Source organism: Apiospora kogelbergensis (assembly GCF_038363985.1).
Source record: "Apiospora kogelbergensis strain CBS 113332 chromosome Unknown utg000005l_segment0_segment0, whole genome shotgun sequence".
NCBI classification, from domain to species: domain Eukaryota; kingdom Fungi; phylum Ascomycota; class Sordariomycetes; order Amphisphaeriales; family Apiosporaceae; genus Apiospora; species Apiospora kogelbergensis.
Genome location: NW_027117422.1, coordinates 6,048,865 through 6,068,231, shown reverse-complemented (window position 1 = coordinate 6,068,231; position 19,367 = coordinate 6,048,865). Strand labels below are relative to the sequence as shown.

The window sequence follows — 19,367 nt, the reverse complement described above, 5'->3', positions numbered from 1 at the left end:
CATACTAGAGAAAAATACAGTATTCCTGTTTGCTTGAGCATAATTGACAAATAACTTTCATAATAGCTCGTGCCTGGTTTGTGTGTGATGCTTGCAACGTTACCCTCTCATAGCGACACATGGCGCCAGCTGAATTGAGTACATTGACAGCTCTCTGGACGAAGTTAGCTTTGAAGAGGCCTAAACAAGTATAATTCGGCATTCACATGTCTTGATAGCACCAGAAAATTGGATCGCATGTTCAAAGTAACCGAGTTGGTGGATGAGAAAGGTATCATTTGGTTATCCGCAATATGCGATCATCTAAAGGCAAGTCATGACTTAAGACCCGTCTCTCCGGCGGCTATCTCCCGTACTCCGCCAAAACACCCGTACTCCAATGTCCCCAAGCCCCAGCCAATATCCATTGGCAAATCTAAAAGAAAACGGGATGTGGAGGAAAAGCCCCCAGCTCCATCCGGAAGAAGTGAAAGAAGGAAAGAAAGCGCCTCGCGCTGACTAGAGTGATGTAGGTAGGTAGGCTCCGCTACTCTACTGGAAAGACCAGCTAACCTGGACGCGGCCGGCGTCGAGCGACTCGAGCGACTGGAAGATGGAGGGCGAGACGTCGATGGAGTCGGCGGAGCAGCCGGGGCACTTGTCGACGACGGTGGCCGTGGCCGTCTTGCCGCCGTAGTTGATGACAATGCTCTTGCCGCAGGCGTCCGGGTGCGCAGCGTACTGGGCAGGCGACAGGGCCACGACGGCGTCGCCGTCGCCGTTGGTGAGGCCGCAGCTGCCCAGGCCCGGGTTGTAGTAGGTCATGTCGCCTCCGCTGCGGGCCTCGAGGGGCAGAGCGGCGACGAGGCCGGCGGTGGCGGCGAAGGTGGCCAGGACGGTGGTGAAAGAAGGCATGTTGATGGTGGTAATGGTAGACTCGACGAAGTGTCTTGAGAGAAGGACTCGTTTGAGAGAGTGAAGAGGAACGGCAAGGGTTCGTCTAGAAGTTGAGAAGAGAGAGTGTGGTCGAGTAGGACAGCTGGTGTCTGAAACGAACAGTGTAAGACGCCTGGTCTTGAAAGAAAGTGGTTGTTGGGAATGAAGATGTTGGATGAAGATCTGGAGTCGAAGATAGGGCGGAGGAAAGGGGGATTATATACACGCGGACTCCCCAGCCATGTGCCGTTCCTCGCCCCGGCTTCCCTCGAGTCGTTTGCCGGGACCAAACATTCTGGAGAAGTGAGGGGGATGGTGGCAACGAGCTAGAGAAACATTTTGCACAATCTGCGTTGTCAAAGCCAGCAAAGATGGCGAACAAAAGAATTGATGCAGGCGTGCTGCATGCCTCTTACCAAACCGTTTCCACCAAACAAGTCGGCAAGCGTAGGCGGGGGGGACCCCGGCACGTCGAACCCGCTGCCCGCTGGTCCAGTTTTGCGGGTTAGAGCCTGCGAGGCCTGCGAGTCAGTGTGCAGTGTTACCAACCAAGCACGACTCGGCCCTACTGAGCTTGTTTAGTTGAAGTGGAAACTCTTGCTTCGAGGTGTAACGGTCCCTTGCAGAAGAAGAAAAAGCCGCATCTTCTCGTTGATTACTTATTCGCAAGCCTTGACAGCTCGCTGACCGTCACCCCTGGGCTTGGCTGTGAAAGCCGGGATGTGTGTTCGGCGCTGACCTCTCCTGAAAGTCCGCCAGCACTGTAAAGACGGCAATACAGGATATTCACCTCCAATCAGTTTGAGGCCGTTTTGAACAGGATGTGCGTGACCCGGGCCCTCTGAACAAAGTACCGAGACTGATCAACGATCAATCGACGTGGTTTTGTGGACAGTGGGGGTCTGCCCCCGCTACCAGGCCGTTAGAACACTGGAGAACAACCCCATAGCAGACGTCTAGATCCCTTCTAGGCCATGTCGATCGGTAAAAGCTGGTAAAATTTGAATTGGCTGTCAGAGCAGGCCGTACAACACCAGTGAATTAGGGTATCAATCAACTGAAAACCGCCCGCACTGACTACCTGTGCAGCCACCCGGCCCTAACGCTGACAACCCACCAACTATGTGCTGGACTTCCAGTGCGTGCGCAGTGCAGACTGGCTCCTCAGTCATGTAGTAGACGCCATCGATTCAGATGACAGCCCAGCTGGAAAAACCAACTACGCTACGTGCGTCGGACGTAGCACCAGGTCGGATCAATGTAAGCGGTCCTGCCAAAATGACTGACAGCAGTTCGCACACACACCCTAGCACCTAACCTCTTCCCCGCAATCGTCCTTAATGCAGGTCCCTGACTGGGCCGCAGTCCATCGTTGCCAAGCCGGGAGCCCCCTTAACCTCCAGTCCAGACGAGATAGCGCCGTCTGGCGACACGAGACGAATTTGCAAGCGTGGCGTGGCTCGACGGGATGGGGGAAATCGAGACGAGACACATGGCAGCCCGAAGGCCTTGCTTGCACTAGCGGGCGGCTACACACACGCACATACGCACACGCACACACACCGAGCCTCCTCTATCCGGTCGCCGGAGCGCCTCCCGCTTCGTCCAACATTGGGTTTCGATCGTCCCCAGGTTCCTGTCGATCACGGCCCGGCTAGACTTCCCCTTCCTGGTGCTACGGCAATAAAAGAATCCCTGCGGCTGCCAACATCGCACATGGCTCCGACAGCGAACTACCATTGGCCCATCGCTCGGGATCTCGTCTGTCAGCCGGCTTACGTCTCACGTACATGCGCCTACATATATGTTTGCAACACGGCGTTTTGTTTGGTGACATAGTGCGGGGTTGGCCAATGGCACCGAGCCCTATTTCGGGAACGCGATCAAATCAAAGACATCAGCAGCCACCTCTCGCAGGCTAAAACATGGCGACGAGAATGCTCAGCAAATCCCAAGCTTCAATGACAGACAACGTCATACTGGTCGACTTCAAAATGGATAACTGCTCACAACAACGAACCCCCTTTACGAGTTGTTCAGCGACGAGTCCAATCCTTTTCTTCATCCGACCGAGTGTGCCTATAATCCACGAAGAACAGATCGACAGCAGGACTGCCCGATTCCTCTGCAGCGAAGACCCGTAGTCAGCCCAACTATAGGCATCCACTAAATCCCAAAGCTCGATACCGTGACCTTCTAGGGAATATATGCAGCAAGTAAGCCGGATCGACGCCTTCATCGTCGTACTCTCCTGGCCTCAGGTCACACAACAGCCCTCGGCCAAATAATCACCCGATCCGATACTGCAACAGGCTCAGAACTTTACCCGAGTTGTCAAGGTGTTCCAACAGTATTACAGACTCTGCTGGCCGAGCAAAGAAAAAAGAAAAAAAGAAAAGAAAAACCGGCCTCTGGTCGCTGAGCCACGCTGCTATGATGCGCAGACACTTTCACAATTTTCTTCCACATGCTCGAGAGAGGGGTCTGGAACGAACTTTCAGGACCGTTGTATCTATTTCAGCGGCTGAGAGGATATATTGACTTTCGTGTACCTCGGGTCGTTGCCTGCGTGATTACAATTTTACTACAAGAGATACCATTGTAAGACACTGAGCCAACCTTGAAGTTTTGTGTATTATTTGAACAAAGTAGTCAACAAGTTGGACTCAGGCACCAGATGACAGCACATAGACCTGTTGGGAGATGATCTAGTATTGATTCTGCTTCGACCACACACTGAAGACGATCAACCAATAGTAGTTATGAAACTAAAAGCTTGTCCTTTAAGGGGCCACTACATTTGGGAAGATATTGTTAGATACGGCTGAGAAATAGTCCCTGAATTGTACTACCTTATTGGCATTTCCAGCCTCGGGCCAGTCAAACCTTGCTGCACTTATTATGCTCACAGACCGTTTCCCCCTGACCCGACTGAATAACTGTGGTGAGTTTTGGGTTTGAACGGTTTTGAGCCGCAAGGGTTATTATCACCACATCCCAGCCTAGCAAAGCCATCTTTATTGTTTTCGATGTTGTTTCAACATCGAATATGGCCCGAATCACCAATTCAGTCGACAGAGTGGCCCGATGACATGATTGTTCACGAAGTGAGGACCTCTACCTTGATATTGCCCTTGAAATCCACGGCGTTTCTTTTGATTAGCAGCAGCCGAACAGAAACAGCCAATGTTATCGTAACACGCACAACTTGGAATAGATAGAACCCTGAATAATAAAAATCTGTTAACTCTGTTGCCTACCCATCTTGCAGATGACATTTTATTTTTCTTCATGGTTTCTCTATTCTGGCTTTTGGACCGTCATCCTGTGACCCGAGGGAGTCAGATTCCCTTTCCAACCGCCCCCTTTTCTCGAAGTTTTTGCTATATTTAGATATTATACCAGATAACTACAGAAGTATGTAAAACCTGTGCCTTCAAGGTGACTGTTTTGACCGTAATACAGTTGGCTTTCCTTGGGAAACCACAACTTACTTTCACGGAATGGCTGTTTACTGCGATCCAGACCCCTTTGACCCGAACCACCATAGAAAAGTCAGTTATCTCTGTTTTTTTCCCTTATGAAAGTCTACTTCCTCCATCATGTATAAGTAGTTCATTTCCCAGTCTGAAAAAGAATTCGGACTTTCCTTTCTTCACGTTCAACGTCTAACAAACAGTATACTGCACCTTCAAACCACTTTATACTCTTTTCAACTTACTTGATACTCTCACCATTCTCTCTCTTCCTGAACTGCTACACTCCCTAGAGACTACTGTACACTTCATCAAGACATTATCTTCTTCGACTTTGAGCTTCATCTCTTCCATTACCCCTGGGTCTTGCAAGTCTGTTCTCTCAGTCTTTACCTACGTCATACACGACTATTCTCTCAGTCTCTATCGACATCATACACAATGGCTTTCTCTTCTGTCAACATGGACTCTCTTACTCGGGCCATGCAAGGGACTGCTTTCGGTGCGGCGGAGCGTTGCGTTCCGTTCGTTACCAACCAATTCTCCGGGCTAACCATCTCTGATGGCCAATCTGCTTTCGAGGATCTCCGCCAGGAGACCCTCGATGCCCGCGGTCAATACTCTTCAACCGAAGACGAGATGGACTGGGAGCCTTCCGGTCCTGCCATTCTCTTCGACTTCAACACTGTCCGGAAAATCAATCCCTTCGCGGATACCCCGGCAGTGTCCAAGCCCTTCGACCCTTTCAAGGGCAAGGGTACGGAACTCTATTCTTCTATGTTCGACGCCAAGCCCTTCAATCCTTTCGAGGTGAAGCGCGAGGCCGACAACTCCGTCATGTCAGTCGCCAAGATCAATCCATTCGCTCAGCCCGCAGCTACAACCTGCTCGCTCTCGGTGGATATGGACATCGACGAGTGGTCTCTTACCGACCAAAAGCCCGTCAAGACACAACGGCCTTCCAACAAGCAGCGGGGTAACAACCGCAACGGCAAGCCTGGAAACCGCGGCAACAACAACAAGGGCAACAACAATACCACCAGAAACTCTAATGGTGGTTCCAACGGCACGTCGCATCCTCACAAGGGCCGTCGTGCCAATGGACCCAACGGTGCCGCCAACAAGCGCAAGCCTGCTGGCGGTCCCGTTGCCATGCTGGGTAACCACAAGGTTACCGTACCTTCTGGACCTCGTCAAGATCAAGACGGCTCCAGACGGGAGACTCGACCTCGGGGCAAGAACAACAACAACAACAAGTCCTCCGGTCGACGATCCCAGGGCAACAAGAACCGGAACCAATGTCGCTAGACGTCCGCCTCTCTTGCCCTTTCCAACCGATTGTTTTCCTCCTCTGCCTTGTTGTAGAGGAGGTTTTTTTGTGTTGGTTTTTTCTACCTATACAGCGGACATCACATGTCAATTGATACCTAGCGAAACTTGCAACCAGCGGACCGTTGTCCATCACTCGTTCTTGTTTTTTCCCACGTTAGCGTCATTTGGCATGAACCGCTTCGTCCCAGGATGACGATAAACTCGCTAGCGACCTGTTTTCCATCACATAACTCATCGTGAGGATCTCAGGGTCAACCTCCCCTTTTCACCTCTTCGCCATCAATTCGACAAGAACTCATTCTTCAAGCCTGGCATCCATCTCACACATCGGTGTCCAGGGAGTTATATGGTCTCTCTCTCTCTCTCTCTATCGACATCTCTCTATCGACAGTCAAGAGCCAATTCACTACACGACACTCTCTCTTCTTGTTCTGGGGGATCTCTCACACAACTTGTACCTCCTTTCTTCTCTCAACATTCTTTCTCATTCTCTTTTTCTTTCATCTGGATTTCACTTCGACCAAACTCATCACAAGCTTTGTTCCTGCGTCGCGCTGGCGCACCAGGACGCGAGACCTTTCAACTGTTATACAACTTAAGTCATCATCAACAAATTTTGGGCATGTGTCGACCCAGGTCATGAATCGCAAACAGGGACTGGGCGTCTCCCGCTGCGGCTCCACTCATCGGTCAAGGTCGGATGTGGCCAGTATTGGCTACCAGGGGGTGTCTTACTTGATTGAGTCGCGAGTCTCACGCTGCGGCTCCATGACCGGAGAAGGCAATCCCCCCTCTTCAACAAGTCGCAGGGGGCTGGGCGTCAGTCGGTCATGGCCAGTATCGGCTACTAGTACTTTATCATGTGGGAATTGGGAGTCTCACGCTGTGGCTCCACATGCTGGCTGGAAGTCGAGGGTGGCCAGTATGGGCAGAAGGTTTCATGTTTGGAGGATTGGCATAGTTTAAGGACTCAACACCCTTATACAAGGCATACGATGTTGGCGGACAGCTGCAAAACTTTCGAATCTCTCAAGGGCGAACCAAAAAAAATGGATAATTACCGGTCAACCTGCGGATCGTGGGGGCAGCCGGGTCCATCAGAAGTGTCTTCTAGTTGGGGAAATTGCGAACTCTTCTCTCCTCCTCTAGGCGGTGCAAGTTGAGCGGGGGATTCTGCTGGTTCAGGGATGGTATTGTGTGGAGGATTCACTCTCATCGGGATTTTCGTGTACCGGCAACCTTGCATATCGTGGGGGCAGTCGGCGGCGGATCTCCCAAGACCACAAGTGTCACGTTGGCGGCGACGGGGCAAATCGGGAGGTTGACGAGTTCACCTATCAAACACTTGGTGTACTCTTTTTTTTTTTTTTTTTCTTTTTTTTTTCTTCTTTCCTTTTTGGGTTATCTCTCTGGTATAGCGTTCTTCTTCAATGGAATTCTATACACTCCCAAGTGTCTTCTTGCCTCATCGTGACTGTGGCTATGATTGCAATCTATCTGAGTAATATCGTGTCGTTTCTATCCTGTGTCGACATCATCGTCGTCTGACCAGCTCCCGTGCAAGCTACCAGTGCCACCGCTACCAGCGTCACGTGCCCGTACTTTGATAGAGGGAAAAGCGTCCACGTGACCCAAGTGGACGTGGCGTCGGAGGCTCACACGGGAACTCTCCAGACGATGATGCAAGATACCAGTCCTTTCCCATTACCTTTTGATCTAAATTCTTCCACGCTATATTATCAGATCGCGAATTGCTTACAGTTCCAATTGAGATCATCTATCGCAATCGTTTACTAAGCAGAACAGAGCCATGAAGTGCGTACTTGGACCAACTAGAGTGATCTCCTACACGGGCGAGGCTATCACCAAGCTTGCTGCTGCCTTTGGATGGTGCGGTGAGTAGGACCAATGCGTCCACGGTGGCATGTCAGCACTAGACCACCGGTCTTTGGCGGAGTCTCGGGCCAGGGACTTTAGGCAGGGGGTGGGCGCAGGCAGCATGGCGCTAAAATACACCGGCGTCGCCTGCCTAGTATGTCGATGCACCTTCGCTCAGCATAAAAGACGTACAACCCGTTGATTTCATTGACACAATTTGATCGTTTACCCAGCACGCCAGTCCCCTCTTCAATATACTCAACCCCAGATCCGTCTCCACGAGATGGCCTCTACCACATTTGAAGGCCTGCCGTCCGAAATCGTTGCCAACATCGTCAGCCATGCAGCGGCCGACATCGAGGACCTCCAGAACATTCGCCTCGCCAACAAGACCTTGGACAGCCATGCCACCCGCGAGCTGTTCAGAAAAGTATTCATCCGTCCCACCGAAGATAGCGTCGCCTATTGGAGACAAATTGCAGACAGCGCCCCCTTGCCCAGCTCGCGCGTCGTGCCGTCATCCATACGGTGCAAGACATCCTCGACGAAAGCCGTTACGCGGAGCAGGACATAACGGAGGAAGTCGAGGAAGACTACAGAAAGGCCGTGTCTGCGCTTGCTAAATTCCCAAATCTGAACTCGGTGCTTATTGCCTTCAGCTCCGTGTGCCTGGGGCTCGCCGAAAATGATGACTGGCAAGATGATGTTATGGAACCAGTAAGCGCCCGAATAGAACGCCTGCAACTCATATTCAACGCCATCAAGGCCCGCCAAGACGCCGGCAAACCCAGAATACACAGCTTGACCCTTATGAACCTGCAAAATCAACCTATCCCCGAATTCACGGGGAGCGACTTGTTCCGCGACGTCATGAGCCAGCTAGACGAGCTGCATGTCCAGATGGTCCAGGAGTACAACGAGCACGGCCCAGACCACGACTACACAAGGATCGAGCTGCGAACGTTCCCTCCGCACTTCTGTTCGGACTGGCTGTCCCCTATCGCCGCCAACCTCAAGGAACTGTCATTGTACTCAAAGTGGGAGAACTGGGGCCCGCTTCCTGGATATTTCGATTTTTCGGCCATATCTTTCCCGAAGCTGGAGACGCTCTCGCTGGGGTATTACACAATCGCTTACGATAACCAGCTGGACTGGGTGCTGTCGATCAAATCGCTCAAGAAACTCGTCATGCACCGGTGCATGATCGTCAGCCATCTGTGCATCGACGAGGAGAACATGGTAGAGTGGAATCTCAGCACGCGGGACTGGAAGAGTACAGAAACCGAAGAAGGCTGGGGTGAGTGCTACACCTACTCCCAAACCTGGAGCCGCGTGTTCCAGGCGCTGGCGGCCGGGCTGCCGAACCTGCAGGAGTTTGTGTTCGACTACCCGCGCGGCGAGGGCTTCTCGCGCTACCGATTCAAGAGCAATATCAGTGCATACGGCGTCGAGGATCGTGGCGATTTGGCGACCCGCATCTTCCCGGAGCGTTACGTCGTGTTTGATAATGGGACCCTGCCCATGCACTGGCCCGAAGCCGATGAGGACGGGCAGTCGGAATGGGCGGGCGAGTTGTTGAATCTACACGAGCCGAATCTGGATGAGGACCAAAAGGCTCTGGATCATCTTCTGGAGGTCTGTCGATCTAGGCAGTAAGCATCGCTGTGCCTGAAATCGGCCAGCCTGGGTTAGAAGAGATACTAGCAAAGGAGATGTGACTTGGCTCTGTTAGTTAACGGTCTTATATAACAAACCATTTTTGATTTCGACATTTGTTGGAATCAAGCCCGTAGTCTTCTGTAGGAGGGGGTAGGGGGGGAGAACGTATGCACGTAAGCTGTGATCGGAGCATTCGAGGGTACTTGCTGTTCAGTTTGGGGGTTCAGCCTTATGAAGGGAAATATGATATTCGATTTTTCAAACCCCCAAAGAGCCCCTGCATGCTGCATTGCCAGGAGGAATTGGGGGCGGTTTGATTCATAATTTGTAGTAAAACCCTCCACGAACCCGATAACATATAGTTGTCACCAGAGTATCTCCAAGGAGTTTCAGAAGTGAGCAAAATGGATAAAACGTCCCGAATATTTCTTAGAAATGCAGGCGCCCCCCACCTTATGGGCTGGGAGGGAGCCACCCAAGACGATTATTTCCAGGAACTCGCTCACAACGCTTTTACGATGCTCTGTTCACGTCATCCCCATCGGCGTTACTGGCTTTCTGGCCTGGCTGAATCTTACCGGCTACTTCCTTGGCGACCAGTTGGCCGGCGGCGCGGCAAACCACGACAGAGATCAATTGCTATTGCAGATCGCAGCGAAGATCACGGTAAGTGTGGTCTTTTCTCTCACAAGAATAACCAGACTACATTCGTGTCGCTGATGTCGGCTATGGTTGGACGATAGGAGATTGCCATGGTGGCGTCCCTCTCGACAACAGTTATGTGCACAGTCCGAGCCGAGGCCATGTCGAAAGAGGGCGTTCCTTTAGGGTTACTCAGCTCCCCGTTTCGGTTCAATAACATGAATTACTTTTGGTCCACAGCCTTCTGGCCGGCGCCACTGCACGATCTAAGAACTGGTTCCGGAGAGTATCTGTGGTGCTGTTGATCTTCGCCTGCGGTGTCCTTGCCGTCGTGGTGGGACCAAGCGTCGCCCTGTTGATGATCCCCAGCACCGAGAACGCCTGGCCGGCTGGCGGAACCGACTTTTGGCTCCTTGGTACTAGCGACACGCTCTGGCCGGATGCGATCAACGTGAGCCACGTGGGGGGTGACTTCTGCCTCCATCCAGATGAGACGAACATCAAGGCGGCGGTCGTGGGGCTGTCCAGCTGTCCTTGGAATGGCTACACACAGCTGGCCAAGAGCCTGCAAGACCGCAACATCGACTGGCAGAGCAACTTCACGTTCATCGACGGCGTCGTCAAGCGCCAAGTTACCCGGCACCAGGTAGGTGCTGACATGGAGGAAGGTGAGACTTGGGCCTTTGGACCGCACGTGGCCACCGCGAGCTTCGTGAAGATGATCTCGCACGAATGGGTCTTGGCCACCCAGATAGCATCGAGTGCCCAACGACCCGGATCCAATAGCAACTTGAAGAACGCCACGACCGGGATGGGAGAGGCCCATGCGCAATCATGGCTTCCTACGAGCAGGGTACGATGCTGGTCCACGGGGAGGTACGAGAATCAACCGTCAACTGGAACCTCAGAGCAGCAGCTTCTAGTAAGTGACAGCGATTTTTCTACAGGAACTTCGGAAACTGGCTAAGCTCATACTTTTTTTCTATATGTCAGTTCCCTCTCCTGCCCGAGTTCGGTAGTAGCCCCCAGGGAACAGGCAATAACTGGAACGTATCTGCAACGATCGGAAGGAGATATAAGGACAAGTCAATTGCCACACACTGGATTGACGTGCCAGCTCCAAACGCTGAGAATCATCTTGGTGGTGCCATCATAGTCGAAACATCTTACCCAGAACAGTACGGCACACGAGCTATTCAACTCACCCCTTGCTCCCTTGACATACGTTGGGCCATGGGGACAAATATCGGGTCACGTTTACCTGGTACCGACAACATGGTCGTCTACGGCGCTCTCAAGGCCCTCGAAGACTCTTCCACAAGCGGCGAAATCAGTACGTCCTGGGCGCCGACGCCGGGGCCTGACTGGCGCTTCGCGGCAGCCGACCGCGCCTGGCTCGAGACACTGCTGCCCCTGGTGGAAGGGACGCGCGAAGAAGGGTGGACGACGGCCGCCGCCATGTTCGCACACGCGGGCTCCAACTCGTCGGCCGCCGCCATGTTTGCACACGCGGGCTCTAACTCGTCGGCCGCCGCTATGTTTATATACGCAGGCTCTAACTCGTCGGTCGGTCTCAAGGAGGACACCTTCCCCTCGCTGCCGTACATCGAGAGCACCCTCGCCACCCTCGTGGTGGACGGCATGTCGCGCATCGGCCTCAACGAGAACATGCAGCGCGTCAACCTAGGACGCTACAACGGCCTGCACACCCTGTCCCAGCGACGGACCGACCCGGGGGCCTACTTCGACAGGCTGCTCGCGGGCGAGACGGTGGTGGTGCCGCCGCCGGGCGTCGCCGCCGACGCCGTGACGCGGCTGCGCTGGGACGTGCGCGTCGCGGGCCTGGCGTACGGCGCCAGCAGCACCGCGGCCTACTTGGCGCTCGCCGTGCTGCTGGCGTGCAGCGCCATCGCCGTCGGCCACGGCGCCTACGTGCTCGTGACGCGGCGCTCGTCCGAGGCCTGGGACTGCGTCGAGGAGCTGGTGCTGCTGAGCCAGCTGAGCCGGCCGTCGGCGTCGGCGGCGCTCGTCAACACGGCCGGCGGCATTCACCGCCGCGCGGCTTACCGGGTCGGGGCGCACATCTTGGCCCGACGCCGGCGTCGAAAGAGGGTAGGCGGCAGTAAGGGAGACTTTGATGACGACGGGGAGGATCTCCAGTTGGTCTTGGACCCGGGGGAGGGGGACTGCGGTCGGCTTGAGGCTATCCGCGAGGAGGTGGCTTATGGGAAACGCATTTACTAGGGCTTAGTCGCCTTCGTGATGATGGAGTTACCAGTACAGTGAGTCCTATCGTGTTTGGTCATCATGAGCACATGTGGTATTCAATCATGTATGACACATCAAAGACGTTGAGGTATGAATTACTGTGGGTAGTAAATATGATTAAGGAAATAAAGGTAATTAAAACTAGGAAAAGGAGAGAGAATATAATGATACCAAAACTTTTGAGAATCAAAATGACAACCAGACACCGTTCAGTAGACTACATCCCCTCGCGACTCTCCTTACTTTGGGCAAACACATAACCATATATCCATTAGAAACGAAGGACTGATGAAGAACACAGATCACCTCCAAGTAATTGTGTTGGCTTAACAGCTCAAAACCAAACCAAAAACGAAAAAAGGGAAAATCAGATCACCCCCCAAGTAGGAGAGTCCTCAAAGCGAAGACATTATTATAACCCTCCCTTCGCTGTGTTCCTAGTAGATCTGGGCCTGATTCAGGTTGGTGATGACCCGGGTGCCGTCCTGGTAGCGATTGTTCCCGACCCTGGCGCGGCACAGGTTCTTGCCACGCTCCTGGATGGTGTTGGTGCAGCCGAGGTTGGACTGGGCCACGCAGCTGAGGGTACCCCCGCCTGTGTTTACAAGACGCATTGGTCAGCCATTGCAGATCAAAACAGAGAGGGGCGGGCGTAGACATGGGAGCAGAGAGAGACACAAGACGTACAGTTGTTGCCGCCGGGCACGCAGCGGCCCTGCTGGCCGTTTCCGGCGATGCACGCGTCCTGGTTCAGCGAGGTCCGGGCGACGCAGCACTGGCTCGAGGGGATGGGCCGGTTGCCGCCGTTGGCCCCCCGTTGGCGCCCCCGTTGGCGCCCCCGTAGGCGGCGCAGTCCAGAGAGCCGCCGACGTAGTCTTGGCGGGCCGCGTGTCGGACGCCCTCGAGGTCGGCAACGCCGGCAGAGCCCAACCCGGCGACGCTGAGGAGAAGAGCTGCGAGGTGGAGCTGCATGGTGTTCGTAGAGGAAAGGTGGAGGGGCAGGAGGAAACAGGCGTTTTGCAGAGCTGTACGTTGAAGGAACAGAGAGTAGTGGTGGCCAAGGGCGGGAAGAGTGTTGGGATAGTAAGAGGTGTTTGGCTCTGGGAAGATTATGTGGGCTCACGATAGTAATAGATGTTAGGTGGTCTATGGTAGGTGTTTTTCCATGGAGGCGAAGGGGGTTTAAAGAGAAAAGACAGTACAGGATGCTCCTGGCCACGATGCAAACCCGGCAGAAGCGACATACAAGCCGCCGATGATCCATGCCTGGTGCCGAGGTGAATACAGACGACATGATCAAGCCCAGCAGGGGCCTAGACCAGCTCGAAACAAACGCCCCATCCTCGAGCACCTGCCAGCTCGTGCGATGGATCCGATTTGAGTAGGACGCTGAAGAGATCGGGAGGAAGTGAGTCTAGTTTCAATCCCCCATTTCGGTCCAGGGATAATAACGAGCAAAGCCGATTGGCCTTGGACGGATTTGAAATGAGGACAAGCTTTCTGGGGGCCGTTCACCAAACGGAGCCCAGGGGGGTCCAGGCCCGGCTTGAGGCTGGTGAAATCGGACGACACAAGATACGAGCGTTCTAGGCTCTTGCTCCCTCTTTGGTGTATTTTGCGTGGGAAGAGCTCGATGCGGACCGGGTAGCTGCCGCTGCGATAGGAATCAGCATCAGCTTCGTCTGGTATTTTGAAACTATCCAGTTCTTGAAACACTGACGTACATGATTGAGATGCCTTGCCTCGTGGAGCCAATCAACTCCAAGAGGTTCGTTCAGTAATATGATCGACCATATTTTGAACAATAATACGCCTTTGCTCGTCGTTTTGGGCTGCGGACGGATGATGCAGCTCCTCCCGTAACGCATTGAAATCAGGAAAATTCTTTGCCCTCCATTTGTTGAGCCATTGGCCAGTTTCCTCATCACTTCGTGTGTCATCTGAAGGGAGCATATCCGATTTAGCACCAAACGCGTTTCTGAAAGCCTGCAGTACCCATTCAGCGTCGTTGGAACGTCCCGAGGAAAGTAATATATCATGCGCAGCTCTGGTCACGGTATAGTACATTGCCTTCAACTTCGCCTTCTCCTTCCTATCCTTCCCCTTCTTCCCCTTCTTCTCAAGTGTTATGTGGGCGTAGCAATGGAGTGGATCCGAAATGATATCACGCATGTGCCATAGAAAACGGTCGGGGTTTGGATGATTGGGATGTTTCAGTTCGAGGCGTGCAAGCGATAATATTATTGTAGGCAATAGAGAACCTTGTTCAGCCGACGTCCGTATAAAGGCGTTGATGTATCGATCGAGAAGTCTGGGATCTAGAAGTTGTTGGCCAGGGCTGGCTGCGAGGGTGTCGAGGGTTGTGCGGACATGTATTGCCGAAATGTGAGGGCCTTTCAGAATAATGCGTTCATATGACTCGCAATAGTACTCCAAAGCGTCATCAATAGCATTGCTCGGGTGCCACCATACGAGCGAATTAAATATGGACGCGTATAGATGGCCTTTCCATCGGACTTGTCTGCTTCGTATGTGATTCTCGGGCGCTACGTCAGCTGGCCATAACCAAGACTCAATTTTGGACACGCGATTACAGCCAACGAGAATATTGCATATGAGTTCGAAGATATTTCTGTGGGTTTCGTGAGCAATTGGACTTCCGAAGGCGAAAAAAACAACATAGCGTACCTTTGCTCCGGATGGTTGGCGGCAATCTGCTGATGGATCCCATCGGTTTCATACCACTGTTCAACCCTGTTGGCGGCATTGTCTTTCGCGAGGGCTGCCTTGGCATCTTCAACGGATTGCTGCTCAAGCCAACATCTGTAGGCCCAAAGACAAACAACGGCTTTGTAGATGACTAGACCGTCATGAGGCTCCAGACAGAGCCGATCGAAGTGGTCCAGAGCATCCTTCCCATCATTCTCCCATGCCTTCTCCGCGAGGGCCTCCAACTGGAGGGTGGCCTCGAGATCAGCACGGTCCGAAGGCAGAATGCTTGGAGCGGCGCGGGTCTCGTCATAGGCCGGGTCATCGGAGTCGTTCCGTCGTGCAAGCCCGTTGGACAGGTGTAGTTGCCTGCGAAACAATGGTGCCCGGGACTGTCTCAAGACGGGCTGCACGTGCGGGAACCTCCATTGCTGCCGCGTCGCCGTCAATGCATTAAGTCGGGCCAAGGCGGGTCGATATATCATCTTGAAAGACAAATCGAGAATGTGCCATCAAACTCATGTCCCACGACTGTGGTAGGAGTTGCTTAAGAGTGAGAGAAAGAAGAGGTTCGGTTGGGAGGGGAAATCCAACCATACCCCCGCGCCTCGGTTGCAAGAGTAATCAACAACACTGCAACTAAACCAAACCGACCCGGCTGCCTGTAACGACGACACGGCCACATCGGTTTAGCCGAGCCACAAGTGGCGCGCCATGCGCATGACAATCATTGGAGCAGTGAGGTAACGTCCAGGATAGGAAATCATCGATTTACTCTCCTCTTGTCATTCGTAGACAATCAATCAAACATACTAGATGCAAGAGCTGGCGGAGGATGATGTGGGTGCGAGAAATATGAACCTTGCTGACCACTGGTCTCTGAGGAGCCAACTATCCCAACCCCCTATTACCCCTATTTATCACCCCCGCAACTCCCCCTCCGCCTCCCTCGCCCTCGCCACGATCCCATCCCGCTCCCTCCCCGAGTAAACCCCCGCGGCGACGAACGCGGCCGCCACCTCCTCGACCGCCCCCACGAAGTCGGCGTGCGACGCGAACGGCGCCCGGTCCCACACCACGTCCAGGAACGTCAGCCCGTCCGAGCCCGGCGACGCCGCCACCCCCTGCACCGGCACGTCGTAGCGCGGCAGCCCGTCGTTGCGCCTGCGGTTGGCGACGCCCGCGTCGAGCGCCCCGAAGACGACGCGCGGCTCCGCGCGCCGGAAGTACGACGACGCCGCCTGCGCGTCGCCGACGTAGTAGGGCCGCGCCGTCAGCTCCTGGCCGCCGGCGGCGCGGACCTTGAACAGGGGTCGCCGCCGCCCCCCGCGGACGTGGACGCGATGGCGGCGCGCGCGTAGTCGCCGTCCAGCTTGAGGTGGCGGTACAGCGACAGCTCCCAGTAGCCGCTGTTGCTGCCGCCCGTGGCGGGCGGGCGGCCGACCGTCTGGAGCAGCACGGGGCCCCACATGATGGCCTGGGTGTCGGGGCGGTCGCGGGCGCGCTCGATGCGGATGCTGAAGGGCATGTGCATCTCGACCGTGTCGCCCGCCTTCCAGGTGCGGCGGAGGGTCAGGTAAGTGCCGGGCGTGGGAACCTGCGCGTCCGCCTCGCCGTTGACCGTCACCTTGACCCCCTTCTGCGCCCACGCGGGGATCCGCAGCTTGACGTCGAGCGGGCCTTGGCCCTGGATGGTGAGCTTGGTCTTGTCGCCGCGCGGGAACGTCGTTTCCTGCTTCACCTCGAAACCCCGCTCCTCCCAGACCAGCGTCGAGGGGACGAACAGGTTCACCCAGAGCGCGGACCCGTCCGCCGCGCGCAGGTACACCGTCTCCTGGTATTTGGTGTGGCTCTCCATGCCGGAGCCGCCGCAGCAGGTACCGGTGTTGCCGTAGTCGCGGACGGCGCCGGGCGTCAGGGGCTGGAAGTAGGTGAGCTGGGGGTCGTCGGTGGCGGCCGTGTCGGCGCGGGACCCGGTGATCATGTTGAAGAGGCCGCGCTCGTAGTTGTCCATGTACGTGGCGTTGTGCTCGTGCAGGAATAGATTGCGCGCCAGCTTGAGCAGGTTGTACGTTGTGCACGTCTCGGCGCCGTTGTCCGCGATGGCGCGCGCGATGTTGTCCCGGTTCTGGAACATCTCGGCGTTGTTGTTGGAGCCCGGGTAGTTGCCGCCCGCGCCTCCGTGCGCGAACTCGCGGTGCGGCACCACCCAGCCGTAGAAGTTCTTGGCCGCGTCGAAGTAGTCCTGTTGCCCGTTTTGCTCGAAGACCCGGAGGTAGCCGATGAACTGGGGGACGTGCGTGTTGGCGTGCAGTCGATCGGTACGGCGTGGGCCCGGGTTGTGCTCGTGTGTCAGAACCAGAATGTCCCGGTCTTCTACAGCAGCGCCGAAGAGAGAAGCGCGATTGTCGAAGGCTGTGGCCGTTTGAAGGTGTCGGGCGTCGCCGGTCAATTCGTAGATCTCCGGGAACACCTCGTTTGCCCCGCCAAATTCGCCGGCGATGTAGAGATCCCACATGTAGTTGAGGTCATCCCTGGTCAGGTTGCCCTTGTAGCCCGGTTGGTTCTTGTCACCGATGGTCAACGCAAGGTATGCCCAATCCGCCATCTTCACCACAACATCCAGGGCCTGTGAGTTGTTCGTGTTGTAGTAAGCATCCAGCAGGCCGCGCATGATCTTGTGCTGCGTGTACCATGGCGCCCAGGTATTGGTCGCGGCATCACCCCCATAGATGGCCCAGCGCGGCGGGCCGAGCCTTAAGACTGTGTCTTCTGGGAGTGCACCGACATAGCCGGGGTGGGTGGGGATCCAGATGGCGGTGTCGGATCCTCCATCGCTGACTACACCGGCATCTCGGCCGTTAGGCGAAGAGTCTTTTAAACTGGTACCGTTCTTCTCGTCAAACTTGTACCATGCAATATTGCCTCCATTCGTCGACCCGGCAGCGGAGGTCTGCAGAGACTGGATCTCTGCGTCACTCAGCGCTCGATTGAAAATGTGAAACTCGTCGATTGCAGCTTTGAGTGGTGCGTCTCCGTATTGAGACCGGCCGATCCATCGGTTGCCCGGGTTGTCTAGACTGGTCGGATTCAGGGTCATGCCGGTGTTCGTACCAGCCACTTGACCGTCAACATACATGGTACCAGTCGTGCCCTCGAGAGTGACCGCAACATGTGCCCATTGATTCACAGGCAGCGCCGCATTGCCATTGATTTGTTGTTCCTGTCCTGAACCACCGGTAGTGATGGAAAAGCGTGGTGCATGGTTGGTTACGTCTGCTCGCGGCGTCAGGAACATGTTCACTGTGGTATCTTTGCCAAAGTCGAACAAGCGAGTCCAGGTTTGGTTCGAAGCCAAGTTCACCCACGTCGCGATAGTGAAATCGCGCAGCTGGTTGATCGTTTCCTGCGGCAGTGTTACGTACTGCTCCTGGTCGCCCTGGTTTAGCTGCAGTGCGTTGCCAAATTTGCCAGCCACGCGGCCGACCGTCGTGTTCCCCGGTTGTTGTCCACCGGAACCGCCGCTGCCCATTCTCGAGGTAATCGCTTCCTGGCAGGCCGCTATCTCTTCGACCATCCAGTCGAGCTTGGTCTTGAAGGCCTCTTCACCCTGGTCAGCATACGCTTGGGAAAGGGCGGTCATGTAATGGCCCGTCCAGTGACCGCTGAGCAGCCCGCCATCTTCCCATCCGCCAGGCACCTCGACGCCCGCTGCATTGGGCCGGCCCGCTTGCTTGTTGAAGAGAACCAGGAATCGTCGCTCATCGTACTCGCGCAGGAAATCCTTCATCCGATCGCGCTTCTCCTGTAGCAGACCATCGCCCAGGCGCACTTGGTCGAGACGGAACGGCCGCACTGGTGCTGTGCCACCGGGGCCGGGATCTGCAGGCACATCCGGTAAGGCGTTAACGGTACCTACCATCACCGTGACTCCTATACCGATAGCCTGGAGAAGGCGGCGGGGGCTGAATGAAGGTCCTGTATACCGAGCCATTTTGAACTTTCATAGACAGAGTTCTGCCACGCTTGCAGGCGTGTAGGCAACTTTGGCGGACGACTAAGCTCCCTAAGTACCTGTCCCCGTGTCACATGGAGTCTGCATCTTCCGCAGAAATGCCATATTGACCCTATAAATGCAAGTGGCATCGTGTTGAGGGGTCCTTATCAGACCCCTGTCTACCCCAACGGGTCAGCATCCCAGGTCATAGCAGATTAGGAAGGAGGCCTTGGCGAATGACGCGGTTCGCTCTTGCCGTTCTTTCACAGAGTCGTATCGTATCGGTACTTGTTGGTCCGAAAACCAAGGTTACTCACGAGATAACATCACAATGCAAGATACATCGATGACACCGGAATGGCACAGGTGGAATTACTAGTTTGATATCATCAATCGACCTAGACCTCGTATCAATTGCTCACTGAAATACCGATAAACTTGATTCTCGAAGCATCCGCCTGCGAATGCCACCATCAACCAAAAGACCTCCC

General features: G+C 54.8%; 6 protein-coding genes across 6 annotated transcripts; 2 read left to right on the top strand and 4 right to left on the bottom strand.

Moving 5' to 3' along the window:
- Positions 1-531: 531 nt before the first annotated feature.
- PG998_008644 (RlpA-like double-psi beta-barrel-protein domain-containing protein-containing protein) lies at positions 532-894 on the bottom strand (the record flags this gene model as incomplete). Its single annotated transcript, XM_066875460.1, has 1 exon — positions 532-894. One exon carries the CDS (start codon positions 892-894, stop codon positions 532-534), a length of 363 nt encoding a protein of 120 aa, XP_066731405.1.
- A 3,938-nt stretch (positions 895-4,832) lies between these two features.
- On the top strand, positions 4,833-5,699 carry PG998_008643 (uncharacterized protein; the record flags this gene model as incomplete). Its single annotated transcript, XM_066875459.1, has 1 exon — positions 4,833-5,699. One exon carries the CDS (start codon positions 4,833-4,835, stop codon positions 5,697-5,699), a length of 867 nt encoding a protein of 288 aa, XP_066731404.1.
- Positions 5,700-7,533: 1,834 nt separating this feature from the next.
- On the top strand, positions 7,534-12,146 carry PG998_008642 (uncharacterized protein; the record flags this gene model as incomplete). Its single annotated transcript, XM_066875458.1, has 7 exons — positions 7,534-7,618; positions 7,835-8,031; positions 8,088-9,236; positions 9,702-9,926; positions 10,004-10,089; positions 10,143-10,824; positions 10,896-12,146. The coding sequence occupies 7 exons, from the start codon at positions 7,534-7,536 to the stop codon at positions 12,144-12,146; spliced, it is 3,675 nt and encodes a 1,224-aa protein (XP_066731403.1).
- Positions 12,147-12,607: 461 nt separating this feature from the next.
- Positions 12,608-13,142, bottom strand: PG998_008641 (uncharacterized protein; the record flags this gene model as incomplete). Its single annotated transcript, XM_066875457.1, has 2 exons — positions 12,608-12,765; positions 12,947-13,142. The coding sequence occupies 2 exons, from the start codon at positions 13,140-13,142 to the stop codon at positions 12,608-12,610; spliced, it is 354 nt and encodes a 117-aa protein (XP_066731402.1).
- Positions 13,143-13,925: 783 nt separating this feature from the next.
- PG998_008640 (uncharacterized protein) lies at positions 13,926-15,364 on the bottom strand (the record flags this gene model as incomplete). The annotated part of the gene is made up of 2 exons (XM_066875456.1): positions 13,926-14,802; positions 14,859-15,364. 2 exons carry the CDS (start codon positions 15,362-15,364, stop codon positions 13,926-13,928), a joined length of 1,383 nt encoding a protein of 460 aa, XP_066731401.1.
- A 788-nt stretch (positions 15,365-16,152) lies between these two features.
- On the bottom strand, positions 16,153-18,873 carry PG998_008639 (uncharacterized protein; the record flags this gene model as incomplete). The annotated part of the gene is made up of 1 exon (XM_066875455.1): positions 16,153-18,873. The coding sequence occupies one exon, from the start codon at positions 18,871-18,873 to the stop codon at positions 16,153-16,155; it is 2,721 nt and encodes a 906-aa protein (XP_066731400.1).
- Between the last annotated feature and the right edge of the window lie 494 nt (positions 18,874-19,367).